Below are 23,070 nucleotides of genomic sequence, written 5' to 3' on the forward strand. Positions count from 1 at the left end.
ATTCACTTATCTATTGTCTTATTTAGTCCCTTCTCATCAGTACTGACTGATTTTCAATAAGATACAAGTAAATATTTTACTTTAAATTATATTTAATATTTTGCAAACTAAAAACAGATCACTGAAAAACTCTTCAGCCTTCTGTGATGATACATAAATGTTTGCATCATCAGCATAGAAATGACACTTTATAGAGTAGGCATCTGATATTAATAATATAATAATATATGCATAATATATCTGCAAGAGATTGTTGGTCTTAGAACAGAACCATGCAGGCATTCCACAAAGTTCCACTTCATAAGAACGGGCACTGGAAAAGGTTTTATTCTGGAGTGGAACATCCGTTTGACAGTAGAGTGGACATTCCAGAATGCTCCTGTGCAATTTCAACTTCCTCTAAGTTTTTCAAGCATGCCTCAAAACTAGCTTAAAGCTTACTGGGAGGAAATAATCTCTTTAAGATTATGTTAAAGAGACTCAGAATTCATAGTATGAGGATCTTCAAGTAAGAAAAATACCAGTCCTACTACTTTATCCTTACTTTCTGTTCAATTACAGGTTGGCACTTGAATTTCTTGGTCAAAACACAGATTTTTTTAAACCAGCTGTTAAATCAATTTTCATAAACCTTCAAGATCTCAAGAAGAATTAGGTTCTCTTAACTTAAAAATAAGTGTTGCTTTAAAATAAAATAAAAAATTCTCCAATTCCTGAAAGACTGAACATATGTTAGTGGTTTCCCTCGGGTATGTTTTTATTAGATTAGCATCAGCTCTTTAGTCTTTAAATTACACAGTTGACTAAATATTCCCTGAACTGGACAAGTGTTTAAGAAAGTGGAAGGACAGCTTAATAAAATACTTTCATGTGTTAGCTAATGGAGTCTCTGATAACTCTATAAATTTGCAGTCAGTTCTTCTACTAAATGGTCAAATTAGGCATTAAGTGCATTTGTAATCTATCGTACAATCAGAACCTCAGAATCAAATTTTTTTTCTGAGAATATGACCCACCCTAAAGTTTTTATTTCTTTTTTATTTCTTTTTTTTTTTAAACCTAATATGCTGTTACACATATCTGACACTAATAACAAATTTGAATTAAAGAATTAAAAATTCAACAATATTAGGCTGCTATGTTGTATGAAAGGGCAGTGACTTTGATGGGCTTGTTCATCTTTGGATGTGAGATTAAAAGAACCAGAGGTCAACAGTCCATTTAAGATACTGTGATGGCGTATTGCAGAGCTGACCTATGCTTTGTTATCCCATTGGGTTGAGTCTCAGCCTTGTCACCATGGTGATCCTGCTCCAGCGTGCTGGCGGGGCTGCTGCAAGTGCTGCTTAACATGACAGAGCCTTCGTCCTCGTCGTCGTCTTCCTCACAGGATTGGCTGGCTACCGTCTCAAAGCCGCTCAGGGAAAGCTCAGATTCTGAGTCTGGTGGAGACAAACACATGTAGAGGAGTCACTGCAGGATTACTGTTCAACTGAATATCCTCTGAGTATCTAGAAAAAAGTATTGCTATTAGATAGTTTGTCAATTAGAAGGCACAGAAAATTGTGTATTATCTCAAAATTAAGAAATACTTTTTGTTTATCAAATGTTAAAAGGACAGTATAGTTTCCTTCCCATTACTGTAAACTGACCGATCGATGTAAAACACCCACCATTCAAAAAAACCCATTTATGGGCATTATGAATGTGCCTGTACATTTGAGAACAGTTTTGCCGTGAGTTTGATCACAAAACACCAAAGACAAATTTAATTGATACGGATATATTGTTGTAAAATTTATATTGTTTTCCAAAACTAAATTTATAAGCTCAGCATCCAAAATTTGGAGAAAAAAAAAAAAAGATGTACTACGAGTTGGAAGTATTCATTTTTGCAACAGATACACAGCACAAAAAATATGAATGACTTTTGGTTGAATGCATCAAATAGAAGTTTAAAAAGCTGATCAAGGACCAAATCTGATTTCACAAAACAGCTTTGTATGATTGAGAAGTCATTCGCTTCCTTGTGTTACACTTGACTCAGTAATTGAAGTAATGAAAACGTGAGCATCAAGTGAAATATATAAGAATGCTAAAAAAAGTGACTTTCACAACCTACGAAAGGAAAGCTATCAACTTACGAAAGAACAGATAAATAAAAGTCTAACAAGCGCTCTATCTTATAATTTAGATGCAGTTTGGAAAATTAGAATTGCAAAACGCATCATTAGCAGCTTAAATTTGCTGTGAATGATCTAAAGCACTGACAGCTGACATAACTTCATCACATGGGGGCTGCAGATTTATCAGCTGCACATCTATGATATGCATCTCCCTATCCATCACATCCCAAAAGTGCTCTATTGGATTGAGATCTAGTGGCTATGAAGGCCATTTGGGCTCATTAACGTCATTGTCATGTTCAAGAGATCATGTGAATGGTTTCTGACATGTTGCATCAGTCTGCTAGAAGCAGAAAGGGTGGACATGGTCAGTAACAGTGCTCGGCATAAGCTATAGTATTTAAGCGATGTTCAAATGGTGCTAAGGAGCCAAAAGTGTGCCAAGCCCGAACTGCCATAACCCATCTTCTACAAGGTTCACAGTATTTTGCATTTAGAGACATTCTTCTGCGTATCTTGGCGTATCTTTGAGTTACTGTCGCCCCTAGTACCAACAAGGCATTTTCGCTACCACATTTTCTCTTTTTCTGACCACTCTTTCTAAATCCTAGATATGGTTGTGTAGTAAAATGCCAGTATAACAGCCATTTCTGAAATACTCAGATCAGCACATTCAAAGTCACTTAAATCATCTTTCTTCCCCGTTCTCATGCTCAGTTAGAACTTCAGCAGGTCATCTCAACCATGTCTACACACCTAAATGCATTGAATTGCTGCCATGTGATTGACTGATTAGATATTTATTTAGGCAGCGACTTGTTTATTCGTGGCTGCCCGGTAAAGTGTGCGATACAAAGAAGTTAGTTACTTCCTGATGAAGTATATAAAATCAAATCAGATCTGTGACTCGGATATTTGTTTCCCAGTTTTGCATTCAAAATAAAAAGACGAAAAGGAAAAACACGGCATTGTTTGATTTTTCTCTGTGCCGCATTTATCATTTTCTGATTTTTTATTCTCAGTTGAAAAGAACAAATTATACACTGATTACTCAACAACCACTGTTAAGGGAGTAACCAAAAAACAAAGTGTAATTCTGTCACTTTTGTGTTATTAGTATACAAAACATACAATTATTCATTTTTTTCTTGTTTGGATGCTTTCTTTTTTTTTTTAACTCATTTTATGCTAACACTTTGATTGTGCTACAAAAAAAAGACAAAAAAACCCCCTAAACCATTATTCACAAAAAACATTCACTCATGCTCCACAACAATCAGTGCAAATGTCCCATGCAGCTCTGTTATTATTTCATTTTCTTCAGCCATGACTCCCTTTTATCTATGGAAGCTGGTTAGATAACTCATCAGGAAAATCAAACAAATGAAATTTAAAAAAAAAGTTTGAATAAATTCAAAACAAGCGAAAACACCACCAAGTCCGAAATTTTCTCTTTTGTAGATTTTTTTTATTTTTTTTATTTTTAATCTTAGCAAGCATTACTGGTATATATTTTTTATGTTTGTAGAACATGCAGGACTTTTTCACAGCATATTCATTTTCAACAGAACCACTTGGGGCTCGAGGAGCGGCAAACATACCGAAAGCATTCACTGACAGGAAAAAGTACTCCAGTGTCCTATAGGTGGATGAAAGAGCATTGAGCGTGAGTAGGAGCTTGCCACAAAGTCTCCTGCGTGTTTAATAACCTGTCAACTCACCAGAAACGGCGTCGTGGAACTCATCCTCGCTGAGGGCACTCCGTGGTGAAGATCCCTTGACGACGGATTGCTCAAGTTCGTGGTGCTCTGTGGCGAGAGTCTGCAGTGCCTCAGAGAGGATCTTATTCTTCTCCACCTCCTGCTCCAATTTCAGACTGCGCACCTGAGCTCACCACACACAAACACACACAGACAAAAGGAAACACGCTAATCACTCTCAGAAACAGAAACCATCATGAATTCTATCCTCGGCACTCGATAACCACGAGCAAAAGATGGCCAAGCGTTCTCCAGGCTACCAAAATTTTATTCAAAGTCTCATTAAAAACAGAGGACAAATGTGCATGACTATGAGACAGGCTTTGATGGCAGCAGGTCTGCAAGTAAACACCATGTTGACTGACTGATCCCCCCTCTGTTCTGTCCTCTCATTATCAGACCCATGGCGAGAGAGACAGAGATGGAGCTGAGAGGGTTGAGCCATGTTTATCTGTAATGGAGGCCAGCAGCCTTGATGCTGCCGTCTCAAATAGCCTGCCGGAGAACACGAGTCCCGTAGAAGAGAGGGAATCAAATGACGGATAATGGACTCCGATATAAACCATTAGCTAAACCTTCCTTTTACACAAAACATTAGTGCTGATAATATGAAGGTGTGCTCACTTTTACTTCACTATTTCCACGGAAAGGCTGACATTGTGCAAATGCAAAATTAAAGTCCACTGACGAGGCAGGGGTTTACTTTGGATTGTCAAAGTAACAGGAGAGGGAGAAATGATTACAAATGATCATCCACAAGACAAGAGAAAGCTAAATGAAGTGGGGTGGAAGTGCTGTATGATGACAGAGTGCAGATCACTTGACATCTCTGCACAATTCTGAACTTAGAGAGGAAATTCCTCCTGCTGACCCCTCCACAGGTGGTGTTTAAATACAAAGCAGGGCTGCAGGGCCTGGAAGTGAGTCAGTATATTTCCTTTGCAGGGGGAGTAAGCATAGGCCCAACTTCTTCATTTAGCCGGCGAACCATCATTTACAGACGGAGCTATACTGTATAGTTTGAATTATCCCTATTGAGACTAGGCCTATTCATGGTGAGTTCTGAGATTCTGTGAGTCTTTTATCATGTGCTCTGCCTCTGCAGATTGCAGTTCAAAAGGCTGTGCAGCTGAGCGATCGAGGCCCGGCCCACATGTAAAGACTGAATGCACTGGACTGGCTGTTAAACTCAGAACATTCAAACTGTTCCTGGCAGCCCCAGCTTCATCAGCTGCTGTCTTCTTCTTAAAGATCCCCACAGAAATTATTGAAGTTGTGTTACTGAGCATTTGTGAAGAGACGGAGTCTATATAAAAAGGGGAAAAAAAAGGACATACACATTGTGACTGAAGAGAGGGTTTTTTTCTCCATCATCTAATGATTATATTCAGGGTTTGGTTTTGTCTGGTCTTTTCATGTGCTGCAGAAAATGAGCAGCAGTGGGAATGTCATGCATAAAAGGGTTGAATCTATGCATTGATGTGAAGGTAAACATGCCTTGATTTACATAGCCAGCATCTCAAGTGTACATTTATCACAACAGTGCATCAAAAGCAGCAGCACTACCAGACATCATTTTTCACAATCAAAACAGGGACAAATTCTTATTCTGGTGGAACATTCAAACACAAATCTGAATTCAGAAAGTGCTGCAAATTAAAACCGCGACAGGATGCAACTTAACACTCTCACTTTTACAGATTCAGTGCTTTACTGCACAAAAAAAAAAGAAAAAAGCTGGCACTTTCACATTATGATAGTAATCAGAAATGCAGTCGTTGACATGTTGTAAATTATATGCATCATCAATGAATAGTGGTTTTTCTTCTGCATCAAAAACCAGATTAAATCGGAATTATCTATAAACACATCGGCCCCGTCTCTGATGTATCCACATATATCTGTGTTTACATCATTCATTGTTTCGCTGCCAGTTCTAAAATCACAGCCAAAACCCTCTTGCTTCCACTGAAGAACTTGCACACATACCCACGCAGATTACAGAGTTCGACTGTTAAATAAACACTGAGAATTATTAGTATTTGCATTAAAGATATGTACCGCAAATGACTGTGCCGCACTGTTTATATTGTATTAACTGGCTGCTGATTTATGTAATAAAAGTTTGAGCCATGCACACAGCATGGATATAGGGATGGCAATATGAGGCTGGCAATCCATTTCTTTTACCCAGAATATCATAGCAGTGTCATTGCAATCCATTCATGACTTCTACTTACTTTGGTGACTCCTTTGACTTTTGTCCTTCTCACAATGCCATTATCAGCCCCTTAAATATTTGGTTTAAGACCAAATATGTTTAAAACCATTTCTTCTAGTTTAATCGTGCATAGAAAATGAGACATTCTAGTCCCGTTTTTTTAACCACACACAATTTTACATTTGATTGACAATATCAGTTTCACTGAACCAAAATACTCTGTGGCAGTATATCCCCTTACTGAGAAATTATCAGTCTACTGCTTTGGCTTATGTTTGACCCTGAATACAACCGGGCTTTACGCCAGTGTAATAACTTGGCTGAACACCCTGCTCGTCTTTGCGCTCCTAATCCAATTTTACAACCTGATGCCTTCAGTTTAGTTTCAACTGAATTACTCTATGCAAGTCTGCAATTCATTCATAACTTTTCACAACTCAAAAAAAAAAAATCCACATCAGCTGGCGAAGCCTCGTGCACTAAAGAGCAGATTATGAATTGTGTTACATGTCTTACAAACTCATTTTAATCTGAGAAAGATGAGAAGTCGCATAAATGTAACAAAATGGAATTCAATTACTTTCAAATATATAAAGAATGTATTTAAATGGATATAGTGCAAAAAAACCCAAAAAAAACCCCCCCACCACATCTGCAAGACTAGCATCTGAGGCTAAGAGTGCTATATATATATATATACACTCTACACATGGATATATATTTATTTGTTCTATAAATTATCTTAAAAAGCTACTAGGTTTTCCTTGTAATTGTGTTCAGGTAGAGCACAATAAAAGTGATCATCAGCTCACACGCTTCAGTACTTCAAATTATCTTATTACATCTTAGTAGAGGGTGACATTTCGAGCACACTCACTCTTCAGATAATGAAACACAAGGCGGTCTCTATCTTAAATCACCTGCGATTGGCGACATAACCACACCTCATAATACCCAATCAGAACCACATGTTACTTAGGTCAAACAATTTATAAATAAATTCAGAATCCACTTCAAGATTTTGACTTTGACATTCAGGGCTCTGCATGGACAAACACCAACCTATATCAGAGATATTTTACATCCTTACATCCCCAACAGGTCCCTGAGGTCATGTGATCAGGGCTTGCTGGTCGTCCAACATATGAGACTGAAAACAAAAGGCAAGAGAGCGTTTGTAACTGTGTTTGTAGACTCTGGAACTCCCTTCCTTTGAGCCTGAGATCTGTGGACTCAGTGGTTTCACTTAAAAAAAAAACAGCTAAAAACTCATCTTTTAAAACTTGCTTTTGGTTGATTTCTGTTTTTATGTTTTATCTTGAAAGGTGCTATACAAATAAAATTTTACTTACGTACATATATAATACATATTTTAAAGTAATATATTTTGGCTCTGCAATAACTTTGAAAGGTTAGTGCCTAGAAAGACAAAAATAGAAACTCATAAAAAAAAATAAATCTAAATACCAAGTAACAAACACAAAGAAAAACACCCATAATGTCTAAAGCAGAGGTTCCCAAAGTGTGGGGCCCGCGGTATGAAAAACAAAACAAAAAGCAAAAACAAAAAACGAACCCTTGGACACTGCTAGCATCATTCTCCGTTTTCGGTGATTCGAAACGCCGTTTACGTGTGGACGAAAGGTCCAAACGCATAGAAACAGCTGCGTTTTCAAAAATACCCGTGTAGGTGTGGACGTAGCGTAAAAGAGTTAGTAGTGTATTTTATTACTACCTGTAATTTATTGCAGTTTACTTGTATTTGCTTAATTGTTTACTAAATGTTTGAGGTGTGAAATAAACCGCAATGGAGTTTGAAAACAAAATATGGGTGTGTGTGGTTGGAGGATGTGTTTGTCTTGTAACAAAGGGGGGCCCAGCAAAAAAAGTTTGGAACCACTGCTTTAATGAAAAAAGTTTTTTTCGTCTTGTTTTTTTTCTGATCTCGTTCGAAGAGGATCAAATATTCATTAATTTATTGATGTGTAAACAAACCGTCCCCACCTGACAGTGTTTTTGTAATTGTTCTGAGCCCAACAGCAACAAAATTCAAATGTGCTGCCTGAGAAAGCCTGACGATCACAGCCGTTTCGAATCTGCTTTCAGCCTTGTCCCCGGCGTACAGAGATTTTCAATTTTTCTCTGAATCTTTAAAAATATTATGAAGCACAAAGGCTGAAATCCCCCAATCTTTGTAGGGTCGATACTAATATAAAAAACAAGTTTTAGATCATCATGGAGGCAAAATTTGTTCCAAACACTCTGTTCCTTTTTTTCTTTGCTCTACATAATTTAAAGAAAGTGTATATTTGGGTGCCTTGAAAAACGCTATATAAATCCAATCCATTATTATTATTATTATATCGCCAATATTGCCAATTCAACAGCATAACCCCTAATTTGGAGCAGAGGACATCCACCCAACTGCTGTTCAAATCTTTTGTTTGTGAGGAACAGCTAATGAGAAGAAAGTTGGCATAACGAAAATGTGTTTATGAAGATAGAACAGCTGTTTAAAACAGCTTTTGAACGGTCAGTCATGCAAAGCTACTTTAATGTGGTTCAAGAGTAATAAAAAATATGCATACATAAATGAGCTTTATAGGTCAACGTGTTGCTTGGACTTTTGCAGAATGGCGAATCCCTCCCCACATTTATTGCTGAAAGACTCATCCTTGCTGTAAAGCTTTTCTTTTATACCAGTCATGCACTGACCTTTTGCCATTTAACCTAATTAGCTGTGAGAAGTTCTTTCAGGTGTTTTCTTCTTTGTTGTTGTTGCTTTTAATACAACTTTTCCAGTGTTTCATATGCCGCCCCTCCCAAATCACTTTGAAATGTGTTGCTAGAAGTTCATAAATTAGCATATTTCATAAAAACAAAACAAAACAAAACAAAAAAAACCCTTCTCCTATTCAACATGTGTTATGCTTTCATTGTCTTTACGGTATTTTGAATCAATTGCAGGTTTTAAATGATTATTGCATTCTCTTCTAGATTGTTGCAAAATTGATGCCAAATGTCAGAGGTTGCTATAAGCGGTATAATCTACCTGTTTTCATGAGGGGGTGTATTCTAGCCCCCGAATCCTTCCATTTTAATCAAATCCATTGAATCAAAAACAAAGAAAAAAAACCCATGTGTAAGCATATAATCACTTCCACTCAGTCCACTGAGCTGCTTTTGTTAGAGTGAATTTTTCCAGCATCTTTTTGTGTAGGATAATTTCTTTTTACATCCCAAAGATATACATCATCTTACTGAGCCCCCAACAGTCTCAATATAACACTTACAGATATCAAGTTATTTAAAATGTCACTGTAATCTCATTTATCTCCTTTCTATGATCCAAGTAAACTTAGATAATAACCGTCTTCAGTTAATGGTGACTAAAATGCTGATAATCAGCTGAAAAACATAGTCACAGTCACTAGGCTCTCAAATAAAAGCTTAAATTTGCCTTTGGAAGGTCACACTCACCCCTTCCTGTCTGGAGAAGAGGCTGAGACAAATGTTGAGATTGGAAGTGGTTTCGCTGGATAATTCACATATTTCTTGCATCTTTTGCAGTATTGTTGATGGAAATTCTGAGGGGATAAAACACATAAAGTAATGAATGCAATGGAAAAGACACAACTTTGAGCTATTACAGTTTGTTTGTTTTTTTAAACGCTCTTAGAACATGTATAAAGAGCAAGCACACTGCAGAAACCTCTAATGACAGTGCCAGATGGCTGCGTCTTAATTAACAGTCTTTCAGACATTACTGTGCATTTAAATCTGTTTGAAGACTCTTGTAATTTTAAATCAAAAGGTTTTCATTTCACCTCCTGAGTAAGTGTGTTTCTCCTCGTCTACGTATTGTATATTACATAACAAAGAAAAGTGAAATAAAAGGCTTTACTTTCTGACAGCTCTTCATTCTTCAGCATGGACAGGAGCGCTGCGACCTCCTTCTCCAGATTTTTCTGGCTGACATCTGCAACCTGGTGATTTAGAGAGATGGGAGAAGACTGCAGATCAACAAAAAGTAGCACGGGGTGGGAGGACTAGTTCACAGAAAACACTATGGATCGTTAAGCCAACATGCTAATTAGGCTCGCTTTCTGTTTGCAGCCACCTGTAGTGAACTTGTTAGCTCTCCAAGTGACATCACTTCTTCGTATTCCTCCTCTTCGCTCCCTTGCTCCTGGGAGCAGTAGTATGTGCTGTAAGCTGCGTGCTCCTCCAATGTATCAACCCATGCCTTAAAGAAAGACAAACAAAGGACAGAAAAACCAAAAAGGTTACTTAGTTATTTGACTGATCTTGACCTTTATGTGTTTTTGAAATACTATAGGAAACATGTTTATTATTATTATTTCTTTTTAGAGGAGCATCAGGAGAGAAGATGAAAATAAGCTAGCCAGGCGCTCTCTGTAAAGGTCATAAAATATAAAATCTGCCTCTAAAATTTACTAGCTGACAAATTTTACTGTGATTTGTTATATATATTAAAAACAAACAAACTCGCACTTATTTCCAGCTAACGACTGTTTTCCCAAATTGCCAAAATTTTCTTTTAGAACACAGCTTGCATTTCAAATTTTAGTAGTATATTTTACATAATGGCCGGGACTTTTAATTACATTCTTTATCAGCTACTTACGCTGATACATAATTCATAGCAATGCAAGAGAAAGTAGACAACGATTTCTCATCTAGAGCGACAACGTCTTAGCATCTGAACAGCTTGCATAACAACTACAAAGTCAAGTAATAATCCTGTGAATAACTCAATGTAATGATGCAAATTCTCACACCTGGGTTGTTATAATGACTAAACAAACAAAGAGTTAATTAATGAGCTTGAGGTGCATTTGAGATTTTACACTTTTGCATAAAGCCTGAGAAAAGCTAAAAATTACATTTTACTTCAAGATTTCAAAACATATGATTAGAGAACTGTTAATAAATTTCTGTTTGTTTAAATGCACTTAAAGAACACTGGGGTAACCCAGTAAAGAGAAGAACTCTATTCATCGACCAATGGATTCCACACATGTGGAACATTTACAGTGTAAAGAAAGGTAGTAAGGTAGGTTATGAGTAAAGATTGCAACTTTCCCCATTTCAGAGCTATTGCAAAAACTTTGCAGAAAACGAAGGTCAGGAGATAACAGGAATTTTTAAAAAGTGTTTGAAATGACAACCCGAGGAGAAACCAAACTTACTTTTCTTGTTCCCTCTGGGTCATTTTTAGGTGATACTTTAAAGTGGTGCACACTGTCATCAAAGCACTTGAGAGTGAAAAAGCAGTTATCTTTGGCTCTTATCTGGAAATGAGAAACATCAGAAGCTTTCATTTGTGGAAAAGCAGAAGCTACACGAAGACAAATTCAGCACAGGGGTCAAAAAAAAGGGAACGCAATGTTGAATGTTGGCTTACCAAACAGTGAGCGTTTGTGAGGGACTTACAGCCTTGCCTTCTTTCACCGGCAGCTGCTTCTGACCTTCACAGAAGAAAGAAAAACAGATTGAGGCCTTTTCCATTTCACTTGGAATCTCAACAGTTGATAGATGATAGAAGGAAAGGTATACGGGAAATAATTCTCCTCTTCTTTACTCATTTGTCTCTCATCTATAGCAGCGGTCCACAATCTTTTTTGCACCACCAACCGGTTTATGATCTGACAATATTTTCACGGACTGGCCTTGTCGCGGATAAATACAACAAAAAAGAAGATTTATTCATAACACACGGGAAAAGACAGAGGGAAACCGAGTTAATGATAAAACAGACAAAAAAAAAAAAGTTAAAAACCATTAAAACCCCTAAAAACGATGAATTTCACACCCGAGCCTAAACTCTCGCAGCCCGGTACCAAACGACTCATGGGCCGGTCCGTGGCCCGGGGGTTGGGGACCGCTGATCTATAGCACCTTTCTAATCAAAACTGTGCAGCACTTCCATTTATCTCTAGCTAAGACCTTTTCACACGTCTGATTCAAGGAGCACAGACAAAATGAGGGATGCACCTACTGTTTTGAGTACCAGGATATAACACCATCTTGAAGGACGACCCAGTAAGAGCGCCATCCAAAAAATCTGGAGCTCTGCAGGAAGCCACACAAGTGAAGAATCAGCAGTCTAATTTTTCAATTAAATGTTTTTTAGCCTTTTCTGATTTCACTAGTGGCTGAAAGAGACTATTTATTACAATAGATTTCAGCAAAGTGGACCTGTTATATTCATCTCCAGCTTGATATTTTCATTGCTGCAAACCACTAAATCACATGATTCACATTTAAATCATCCTTATTTATCTTATCTTGGCTCCTCAGTTCATCCACTAAGTGAAACAGATTTCTTTGCCGTCCCAATGTTAACAACAAGTCTGAACAGCAGTGTGTGTGTGGGGATCCTACAATCACACATTTGCACCTGTAAAGCCACAAAACAGCATTTCGTTGGAGCTCTTTTAGCGTTGCAGCGATGCAACATAACAATCTGGGGATCTTGGATTGGTGATGGAAGTGTCGGACCGGTGCCTAATGTCTTCACCAGCACATCCCAAAGGTTCCATATTAAGCTCAGGATTCCGTGTCGATCAATCGATGCGTGAAAATGATTGATTTCACTGTAAGGCACTCAAACTAATCCATGATCATGATCATTCAATATTTTGTTTTGACTGCATTTCTTCTTCTGGGTTTTAATAATGTGATACGCAGTTCTTTGTAGTTTTAAAACGTTTTCTTTGTGTGATGCAATAATGTAACCTTTGTTCACATGAACGCAGGATATGGTTGTTTAAGAAATGAGATGCTATTCTCGGAATCAGATTGGGTTAAATAACATTTTACCAGGTGAAACATATTAATCACAACAGTAATTGTGCAGTGGAAGTTTCTTAGCTGTTTGCATAGGCAGTTTTTATTTATTTATTTAGTCTGGGTATTGTATATTGACTATAACTTAAAAGCAAAATGAGCAATAAATAAGTTCAATGTAAGTTTAATAAACTTAAACACAGGATTCTTCCAGATAATTTAAAAAACCTGTAAGGTTGAGTTTTAAATATTTCAGTTTCAGTTTCACAGAATTTATGTTTTGACTTTGTTTCTCAGAAACAGAAGCCAGTCAGAGGTGTGGAATGCAAACTGTGTTTTTCTCCAGTACAATAATGTTTGGCTCACACTGATCACTGATGATTTGATGCTTGTGTCTGTTTTGCTTAACTCAAAAGCAGGCATCACTGCCACCCCAGAGGCGTAAGACTCTTTAGCAATTCCCTTATTGATTCTTTATCGGTTTTTCAGTGTGGAAAACGCTCTGCACATTTTCTGTGTTATCATCTCTGTGTCTGCCGGACTTGCATAATTGTCAGGTGCACAAAATTACACTGCCATGAGCCTGACGTCAATGTTTCACAATGCACAACTGCCAGGAAACATTCCAGCAATGATAAACGGGAGTGATAAGAATGCAGGAAAATTCTGCAAAATTCAGCCTGTTCTTGATTTCCTTCCCTACCACTATGACATAACTAAAAAATGATTAACACTTAGATTATTCTTTAGTTGTCAGCTGACAATCGCAATCTCTGTAAAGCCTGCTGTATCTGCTCCTGTGATCTTTGTCTGCGTTCACGGTCACGACATTTGATGAAGCAGCGAGCTGACGGTGTAGTTACACACCGCACCTCTGGAGTTCTGGATTTTTAAATGCTCATTTCAATTTAATGACAAAAAAAAAAAACAGATTTCTGGACTACATGTCAAAGTTATTTTTATAATAAAAGCATATAAACACTGAGTATGATCGGTACTGTAAAAGCAATCAGGAGTGAGTTTTGGCTCTCAAACTGTGGGGCAGGCCCCCCTGGTGGGGCTTAGAGCCAGTGCAGACAGGGAGATGGTCAACCGGAGGTAAAATACAGACTGAAATGAAGTTGAACTAATGTAATTTATTTGGGGAAGATTAACAAACAACAGTTTGCTGATGCTATCTTGTTGACCTTTATTTCTCCAGTTTTCAACTTGGATGCTTTGTTATTGTTAACTGACAAAAATTTGTTTGGTAGGAGGTGAGAACGTTTTTTTTCTTAAGAGAAACGTGCCAACAAAGTTTAAGAACCACTGAACTACATGCTGTGAGGAGTATTTTAGCAAGGAAGAGATATATATGCCTTACTCCTTTTCTTTAATTGTGCGTTTTCATTCGCTGATTGGATTTTCAGAGCTACCAAAAAAGCCAGTTCCCATATTTTACCTTCCAGAGAGGTCCTTCATACTTCTTGACATGCCGGGTCATATCCTGCCAGGCAGACAAAGAGCAAAGATGAATCAGTTTAAAAAAATAAAACATAAAAAAAACAGAAGAGAACAAATAGTTAATTAGGACAGCAACTATCAGCTGGATACTCACTCGATGAATGTTGCCCTCAAGAATCTGCTTCATTGCTGTATCACTGGCCAGATCAAATACTGTTTGGCCTACAAGTTTTGGACATACAAGACAAGAGGAGCTTTAACGCACATTTTTACAGAGGGAGAAAAATACTGCAGGATTCGAGAATGTTTAAATGCTGGTGACAGCAATTATAAATATCAAGGACTCATTTACATCCGAGCAGCTTGTGCTTCTCATGCAATCACAGTTTCTAAATTTTTTGCCTCGATAATCATGTTCGAGTCACAGGAAGAACTGCTGCAATTGCCAAAACTGATTAGAATTTTAAACTTTGAACATTTTTGGAGAAACCGCCTAGGCGGTTGCTATTTTTGTTTGGGTGAAAGAATTCAGACAGACCTTGTGAAACATGCTGAAACGCATTCTCAATAGTTTCCATTTCCTATCCTGTCTTTGGCTGCCAGACCTGAGGATTTCCTTTTTTACTGCACATGTACATAGATCATTTTTGGGTGGACTTAATTTATACTGTGATTTTGTGTTTTCAGCAGCAAATGATTTAGATTATTCAAATTAATACAGGGAGTGCAGAATTATTAGGCAAATGAGTATTTTGTCCACATCATCCTCTTCATGCATGTTGTCTTACTCCAAGCTGTATAGGCTCGAAAGCCTACTACCAATTAAGCATATTAGGTGATGTGCATCTCTGTAATGAGAAGGGGTGTGGTCTAATGACATCAACACCCTATATCAGGTGTGCATAATTATTAGGCAACGTCCTTTCCTTTGGCAAAATGGGTCAAAAGAAGGACTTGACAGGCTCAGAAAAGTCAAAAATAGTGAGATATCTTGCAGAGGGATGCAGCAGTCTCAAAATTGCAAAGCTTCTGAAGCGTGATCATCGAACAATCAAGCGTTTCATTCAAAATAGTCAACAGGGTCGCAAGAAGCGTGTGGAAAAACCAAGGCGCAAAATAACTGCCCATGAACTGAGAAAAGTCAAGCGTGCAGCTGCCAAGATGCCACTTGCCACCAGTTTGGCCATATTTCAGAGCTGCAACATCACTGGAGTGTCCCAAAAGCACAAGGTGTGCAATACTCAGAGACATGGCCAAGGTAAGAAAGGCTGAAAGACGACCACCACTGAACAAGACACACAAGCTGAAACGTCAAGACTGGGCCAAGAAATATCTCAAGACTGGTTTTTCTAAGGTTTTATGGACTGATGAAATGAGAGTGAGTCTTGATGGGCCAGATGGATGGGCCCGTGGCTGGATTGGTAAAGGCAGAGAGCTCCAGTCCGACTCAGACGCCAGCAAGGTGGAGGTGGAGTACTGGTTTGGGCTGGTATCATCAAAGATGAGCTTGTGGGGCCTTTTCGGGTTGAGGATGGAGTCAAGCTCAACTCCCAGTCCTACTGCCAGTTTCTGGAAGACACCTTCTTCAAGCAGTGGTACAGGAAGAAGTCTGCATCCTTCAAGAAAAACATGATTTTCATGCAGGACAATGCTCCATCACACGCGTCCAAGTACTCCACAGCGTGGCTGGCAAGAAAGGGTATAAAAGAAGAAAAACTAATGACATGGCCTCCTTGTTCACCTGATCTGAACCCCATTGAGAACCTGTGGTCCATCATCAAATGTGAGATTTACAAGGAGGGAAAACAGTACACCTCTCTGAACAGTGTCTGGGAGGCTGTGGTTGCTGCTGCACGCAATGTTGATGGTGAACAGATCAAAACACTGACAGAATCCATGGATGGCAGGCTTTTGAGTGTCCTTGCAAAGAAAGGTGGCTATATTGGTCGCTGATTTGTTTTTGTTTTGTTTTTGAATGTCAGAAATGTATATTTGTGAATGTGGAGATGTTATATTGGTTCACTGGTAAAAATAAATAATTGAAATGGGTATATATTTGTTTTTTGTTAAGTTGCCTAATAATTATGCACAGTAATAGTCACCTGCACACACAGATATCCCCCTAAAATAGCTAAAACTAAAAACAAACTAAAAACTACTTCCAAAAACATTCAGCTTTGATATTAATGAGTTTTTTGGGTTCATTGAGAACATGGTTGTTGTTCAATAATAAAATTATTCCTCAAAAATACAACTTGCCTAATAATTCTGCACTCCCTGTAGTAATAAAAATTATGCCTCTGACTGGTTTCTGCTCATAAACAAAACAAAAAAATAAACAAAAACCAAAGCTTAGAAACTGTTGAAATAATTAAGGCAACAAATGAACCTTTGAGCAAACGGCATTATCCAGCTGAGTCCTTTGTTAGATTTTAGAACATTTAAAGTAAACCTGCAAATTTTCTTATTTTCTGTTACATACATGTTGTTACAAAGATGAAAGGTCATATTAAACAAAGCAAATGTTTCATACAATGAGGTCATTGCATGTACATGCAATCCCTGTTAAACACTCACATTTTTTTCTACATTTGGCTCTATATGATGTCAGAGAGAGAGAATATTTCTAACATGGTCATCTCAGACACACAGCTCTAGCTGTGAGCACAGGAGCCCCGCCCCCACATTCTGTCAGGCCTTCTGTTTTTGAGGGACAGCCAATCAGAAGAAAGCGGGTTTAAAAGAAAGGCGCAGGAAGCTCAAAAGCATTGTATCTGACATTAAGTGAACAGATGGGCTGCAGAGAAACCAAGAAAAGCCAAATAAAGATTATTCTAAACTTTGAACCATGTAATAGTCTACTGGAGACCAATAGAGTCCAAGAACCATAAAATGGAGCTGGAAATTAGAATCACAAGTTCCTTTTAATTTCTTAAGTTTGGCTGTGCAGACAGTCCTGGCAAGACAATAAGTTCATTGTTGCTTCTGGTATTTGTGACAAAAAAGAAAATTATTGAATATCTCCCAGTTATTCATGGTTGCCAGCTGTGGCTGATGAATCATACCATTCTTGTTTTGGAAGTTGGGGTTGGCTCCACCCTTGAGCAGCTTCAGGGCACACTGCCTCTGGCCTCGATAGGCTGCACAGTGCAACGGAGTGTTACCTAGCAGATCTGTGCAGTTGATGTCTGGAGGCTTCTTCCTGCAGAGCTACAGAAAACACACAGGACAGAAACAGGTGTGCTGTGTGAACCCAAGTGCCCTGATGCTCCTTATTATTCTGTTAAGAACTGAAGCATGACTCCTTAGATTTCTGATGCAGCCACAGAGAGCTGGAATAGTTAAGACTGCAATGGCTCTCTAAAACTGAACTGCCACTGTTCCCTTTATTTTTCTGAACACTGTAATTGAAAATATTGATTTGTGTCCAGTGGTTTCTCACTTCAGGCTTTTGTGAAGTATTGGATTTCAAAGGGCGTAGCTGATGGCACATTTGTCTGGTCTTGTGAACACGGTGTGATACTTTAGGGTGTAACTGTCAGTTAAGGCACAAAAAGTCTCTGTAATCACGCTAATCTGCTTACAGTGTGAGTGCCAACAGGCTGTTTAACCAGTACTCTTACTTGCTAAAATGTAACATTTTAGCTTTATTGTACTAAACGTCACTTATTACACCACCATTTACTTCAGCAAAGCATACCATTATAAAATACAAGTATATTTAGGCAAATGCACTTAAAGTATTACATCTAATACAGAAAAACACCTCTGTGACTCACATGTGTTATACAGTACTGTCCAAAAGTGTCAAACCATCTCAATTTCTTTATATTTTGCTAGATAAATAGGGAAATGGGCATAACCATATGAAGATGGTAATGTAGATGAAACACAAAGTTTAAAACAGAGTTGTATAATTCTAACAAGCTTAAAAGTCAATATTTCACTTGACCACTTTATTTTTTTTAAGTAGTCTTCAAGAATAGTTCTGCAGGCTTCTTGAAGGACATTCAAAGCTTTTCTTTGGATGTTGGCGTCTTTTTGTTCTGCTCAAGATTGATTTGATTTGATTTGATTTGATATACCTTTATTAGTCCCACAAGGGGAAATTTCATAATTTCATAAGGCTGCCGACCTATTGCGCGCAATGGCGGCGCCATCATTAGATGAATGAATCTCTGCGATCATCCATCAGGTCATGACTGGGATTTCTCCTATTTCTTACTTTCATATGTTCAAATACTGGTAATCTGCTGTATTTGTTTTTTTTAAGCTTGCAACATTTGTTTTTACCCGTTTTCTCATTTATTTTAAAGATACTTTACACATTATGAAGATCATGTGTTTTTGGTGACAGGCAGGTAGTAACAAAGTGCTTAAAGACACTGTTTAAATGTTGTCAAGTTGTCTGTTGTTGGGTTGTTATTTTGTAACCATCTGATACACTGATACAACACAGTTAGACGTCTTTTTGTGCTTGAATGATTTATAGGTGTGTTCAGTTGCTTACAGGAAAAATAAAAAATTCCTCTGAAAACGGTCATGTACGAGGACTGGAAGTGACGAAGCAGCTAATGTCCAAGAAATCTGAAAGATCCTGAAAAAAAACACTGGAGAAGTATAGCTAAAAAAAATCTGCCTGCCTGGAAACAACGTATAAAGAAATAAGGTGACTAAATAACAAAATATAATGTCTTGTTATAGTCTAAAACATGTTGATATTTTGGTTTCGCTAAATTGTTAGAAATGCCGTCGCACTGATTCCAAGCCCCAGTGTGATAAACTCCTATTACTGATATGTAGATTGAAAATAACAAATGTTGCCTTTTAACTTCAAAGATTATTCTAAAGAGAGAACTGCAGAAAATGTCCACGGAATGCTGAAGTCATCAATTTTCAGACATTTGCAATGATTACATAATTATGATAGTTGTCAAGTCATTTAATGGCAGTTGTCCTCATATATCATGTTACTGCATATTTTAATTTGTAACAGTTTATGAGTTTTGCTTTCACAATATGATAAGATAAAAGTAAAATGTACACCATTTAAGGAGTGTCACAATGTTACAGAGGATTTATGAATCATATTCTAGGCATTACTGAACAGGAATTTATCCTCATCTGTCCAAAAGCTTTAGTGAAACTGAGGTCTGTGGTGGGTCTACAGACCTCACTGGTACCAGGGATAACAAGCTAGAACTGATTTTAAACACATTGCTTTGCCAATCTTCCATGATACCCAAAGATCTTTGCCCGGATTAGCTAAAGACATTCCAAACTATTTCTGGACAGAATGTAAAACTCAGACTTCTATTTTTAAGAGTTATTTAATGATAAAGAGCCTGGCGCAGAATCACATAGTGGGGAGGACACAATCTGCAGACTATAGGGCTCCCCCTATAGCTGCAGAATCTGCAGCTATAGGGGGAGCCTTCTGCTTCTTGCCTCTGGGCAGTACATTGTTAGGCTTCAGTTATCTGGTACTTACCAACTGAGTTAGCGTTGAAAGGTCTCCTTCCCGTGCAGCATCCAAAAGTTTCTCCTCCAGCTTTCTCTCCTCTGTTCTCTCAGCCGCTGTTTTCAGTGACAAGGCAGGATTTAAAAGAAGAAAATGTAGGTACCATATAAGCATTTTGCATGAAAAAAATGAATTAACACATTTCCATCTCTTTTGCTGACAGAATATCTCGCTCACCTTCCAGCATGCTTCTGATCTCTGCATTTTGTGTCACGTCTTTGGGAATCTGTGCTGTCCCATTGATGACAGTAGCACACGCACCATAGTGCAGCAGCAGCATGACAACCTCCTGATCAATATGTGATTGATTGATGAATAAAATATTTGCATAAATACTACTGTTAATGATATGCAAAGCATGAAAGGACTCAAAATCTGAAATGAAAATTGCTGACACATTAACATACCTTTCTTCCTGTGAAAGCAGCTTTGTGCAGCGGCGTATCTCCAATATTATTGGGCAAGTTAACATCTGCCCCTGCCTGGAGGGGAGGGTGTGATAACACACGTGTTACCTCTGCAGTTACTCAAAATCTCCATGCTTTGAAGAAAAGAAACATTACCTTGAGCAACTCCTCAACTACATCTTTGTGTCCAAAATAGCAGGCCAAGTGAAGCGGTGTCCATCCCAGGTTAGATTTACTTTTCCCTGAAAAAAAATAGGACATAATGAATTAAACCAGCCCACAGCAGGCACATATATTTCCCCGATATACACAAATCACAGACCTTTGCAATTGATATTGAGCTGTATCTCCTCCCTTATCTTGGACAGGAGGAGCCTTTGAACCCCAGGCAGATCTCCATTCCGGGCATATCGTAGGAACTGCTCCTCTGGCTCCAGCTCCTCCATAGACCCCTGCATAGAAAACCCCCCCAAAAAAGAAAAAGAAAAGGAATGAAGAAATTAAGGTTTTTTAATTTTTTTTGTGAATAAAATTGTGAATAAGGAACTAAAGAGAATTGCTAATCATAGCATATACTTTGAAATCATTGCATTGAAACTGGAATAAATTATTATTTGGACCATTCCTGCCTATAATTTCTAATGCTAAAAAAATGGGTAGTGTCTAAATTCAATAAAAAGACCTGATGACATACGAACGACATTCAATTAAATTCATTTTACCCGATTCATAATAGAAGTCATCTTGAGGCAAGTTACAGTCCATACAATATCATGTGATTGGGACAAAAGTAAACTGAGCTACAAGTGTAAAGTCAGCGGTTGACTCATATTGCTTAATAAGTCATCATTTCTCCTGCTTTAGGACATGTGAAGAAAAAGTCACAGGAGTTTGTTATGTCACACAATAAGGGAGAAGAAGGAAATCCAAATTATTGCAAAAGGCAGCAGTCACCAGACCAGCCTTACAAGAAGGAAACACATCTTGTCTTTCTCTCAAAAAAAGTCCACATGACATGACATTCTAGTGTATCTGCAATTAAATCCCAGTATGGAAAGAAGAACAGATAGACAAAAAGCTTGGTTAAGCAATGTTTTTAAATGTCATGTGGCTGTGAGCAAGGATTCGTGAATCACATTGACAGGACAAGACAAATCAGACTGTGCAATTATGACGTCGGCAGGGCACCGGGGTGGTTTGGAGAAGCAATGAAACAGGTTTACCTGGGATTGAAAAGCATGTGACAGTAACAGTTAAGTGACCTGACTCAAACTGCACACTGCAATTTCAGGAAAAGCATGTTTTAAAAAAACAAAACAACCATTTGCCAATCCTGATCAGAAAACCTGCAAAGCCAGGTTTGATGTCTCTTAATAAAAAAAAACAAACAGAAACATTTTAAGTCAATCAGCTTTTTAAAATTTCTTTCACGAATGCTCAATCCACTCTCTCATTTGAGGTTTATTTTTGCTACGGTAACACCCAGGGCTGATTATAATCTTTTAATAAGATAAACATATCATAAAATATTTTTAAAGGCTTATGTTTCAGTGTGCAAAGAAAGCATGTTTACTTGTGTATAATGAGGTTTAATATGGATTTAATTTTACATTTCCATTTAGTGTTACTTTACACTTCCACGCAAAAGTACTACATTTACCAGGCAATTTACTTTTTACAGTTATTCGAAAGATTTTACATTAAAGAAATAAATGCAAAACTTTTTTTTTCCCAAAGTTGTCCTCTTCTTACAACCCCTTAAAAAGCATTGTCCCTATGGCTGTCTAGGAGTTGTTTGCGATTCCAAATAAACCTTTTTGATGAACAAAATCCAATCCCATCCACTATTTACCCAAAATATTAATTATTGGAACAGTAATAATAATAATAATAATAATAATAATAATAATAATAATTTGGAGAAAAGTCGGCAAATGATCACACATTTGCGGAGGACTCCCCCCCCCATTCATTATCTCATGACCCCTTCCATTTATCTTACAACTCCTCAGACGAGGCCCTCGGTGTGGATAAAATACCTGAGTGTACAAAAATTTGTTAAGACCGTCTCCATGTCGAGCAGCTACACTGTGAAACCACTGATAAAGATAACATATTAGTCGCAATGACCAATTTTCTACAGTTAGACTGAATTTACCTGAACCTTTATTTCCTTACTTGATGTAGTATTTTACCCTCAAACCTCATTTCTTGCTCAACTTAAATCGTCTCAGTTGCAAGCTAAATTCCTCATGTGTCATTAGAATAAACACAGCAGCGACTGAATAAATACCGAGCGCGCGCACAGAAACATACACACACACACACACACTTACTACTTAAACTAATGCAGTCCCGTGAAGGTAAAATCCAGTGTTTTCAGGCAGAGCTGCTCACACAGGCCCTCTGTGAAGCTGCATGTGATATTTTAAGCCCTTCCTGCTGTCTCACTGCAGCGCAAACACAGCGGAACACATCACGCTGTCGCTCTTCACTTCATACGTTTCCCATTTATCGTCCAGCTGACCGACAGCCGAAAACTATCACTGCCCCTGTCTCTTCCCCCAGCACATGACACAACCTCCGTGCACTGTTTACACTGAGATCAGCTGATTATCGTGCAGCGGAACTCGCCCTGGCCCAATCCCACTCCTTTCAAAATAAAAGACTGTTATTGCAAATAAAGAGCATGAATAACAAATAAATAAATAAAATTGATGAACTGCTGTCTTAAATTAAAATAAAACTGAGACGCTCTCGGTTTTTTATGTTCTTTCTT

The 23,070-nt window shown here is 37.9% G+C and overlaps 1 protein-coding gene across 3 annotated transcripts in view; it reads right to left on the reverse strand.

Annotated features, from left to right (window-relative positions):
• osbpl1a (oxysterol binding protein-like 1A) overlaps positions 1-22,950 on the reverse strand; it is a 31,959-nt gene extending 9,009 nt beyond the window's left edge. For all 3 annotated transcript variants that reach the window (XM_042221384.1, XM_042221382.1, XM_005923276.3), the window contains exons 1-17: positions 22,628-22,950; positions 20,614-20,743; positions 20,448-20,533; positions 20,292-20,366; positions 20,062-20,173; positions 19,855-19,940; positions 17,429-17,573; positions 14,518-14,585; positions 14,362-14,406; positions 12,130-12,203; positions 11,536-11,599; positions 11,321-11,422; positions 10,228-10,353; positions 10,012-10,093; positions 9,588-9,694; positions 3,848-4,010; positions 1,256-1,442 (exon numbers count right to left, since the gene is read on the reverse strand). In XM_042221384.1, coding sequence (XP_042077318.1) covers positions 1,256-1,442; positions 3,848-4,010; positions 9,588-9,694; positions 10,012-10,093; positions 10,228-10,353; positions 11,321-11,422; positions 11,536-11,599; positions 12,130-12,203; positions 14,362-14,406; positions 14,518-14,585; positions 17,429-17,573; positions 19,855-19,940; positions 20,062-20,173; positions 20,292-20,366; positions 20,448-20,533; positions 20,614-20,737 — 1,646 coding nt within the window. In that variant the 5' untranslated portion in view covers positions 20,738-20,743; positions 22,628-22,950. The remainder of the gene's footprint in view (positions 1-1,255; positions 1,443-3,847; positions 4,011-9,587; positions 9,695-10,011; positions 10,094-10,227; positions 10,354-11,320; positions 11,423-11,535; positions 11,600-12,129; positions 12,204-14,361; positions 14,407-14,517; positions 14,586-17,428; positions 17,574-19,854; positions 19,941-20,061; positions 20,174-20,291; positions 20,367-20,447; positions 20,534-20,613; positions 20,744-22,627) is intronic.
• Positions 22,951-23,070: the final 120 nt, after the last annotated feature.

This window comes from Haplochromis burtoni, unplaced genomic scaffold, assembly GCF_018398535.1.
Source record: "Haplochromis burtoni strain Fernald_Lab_line unplaced genomic scaffold, NCSU_Asbu1 Contig_65, whole genome shotgun sequence".
Taxonomy (NCBI): Eukaryota; Metazoa; Chordata; class Actinopteri; order Cichliformes; family Cichlidae; genus Haplochromis; species Haplochromis burtoni.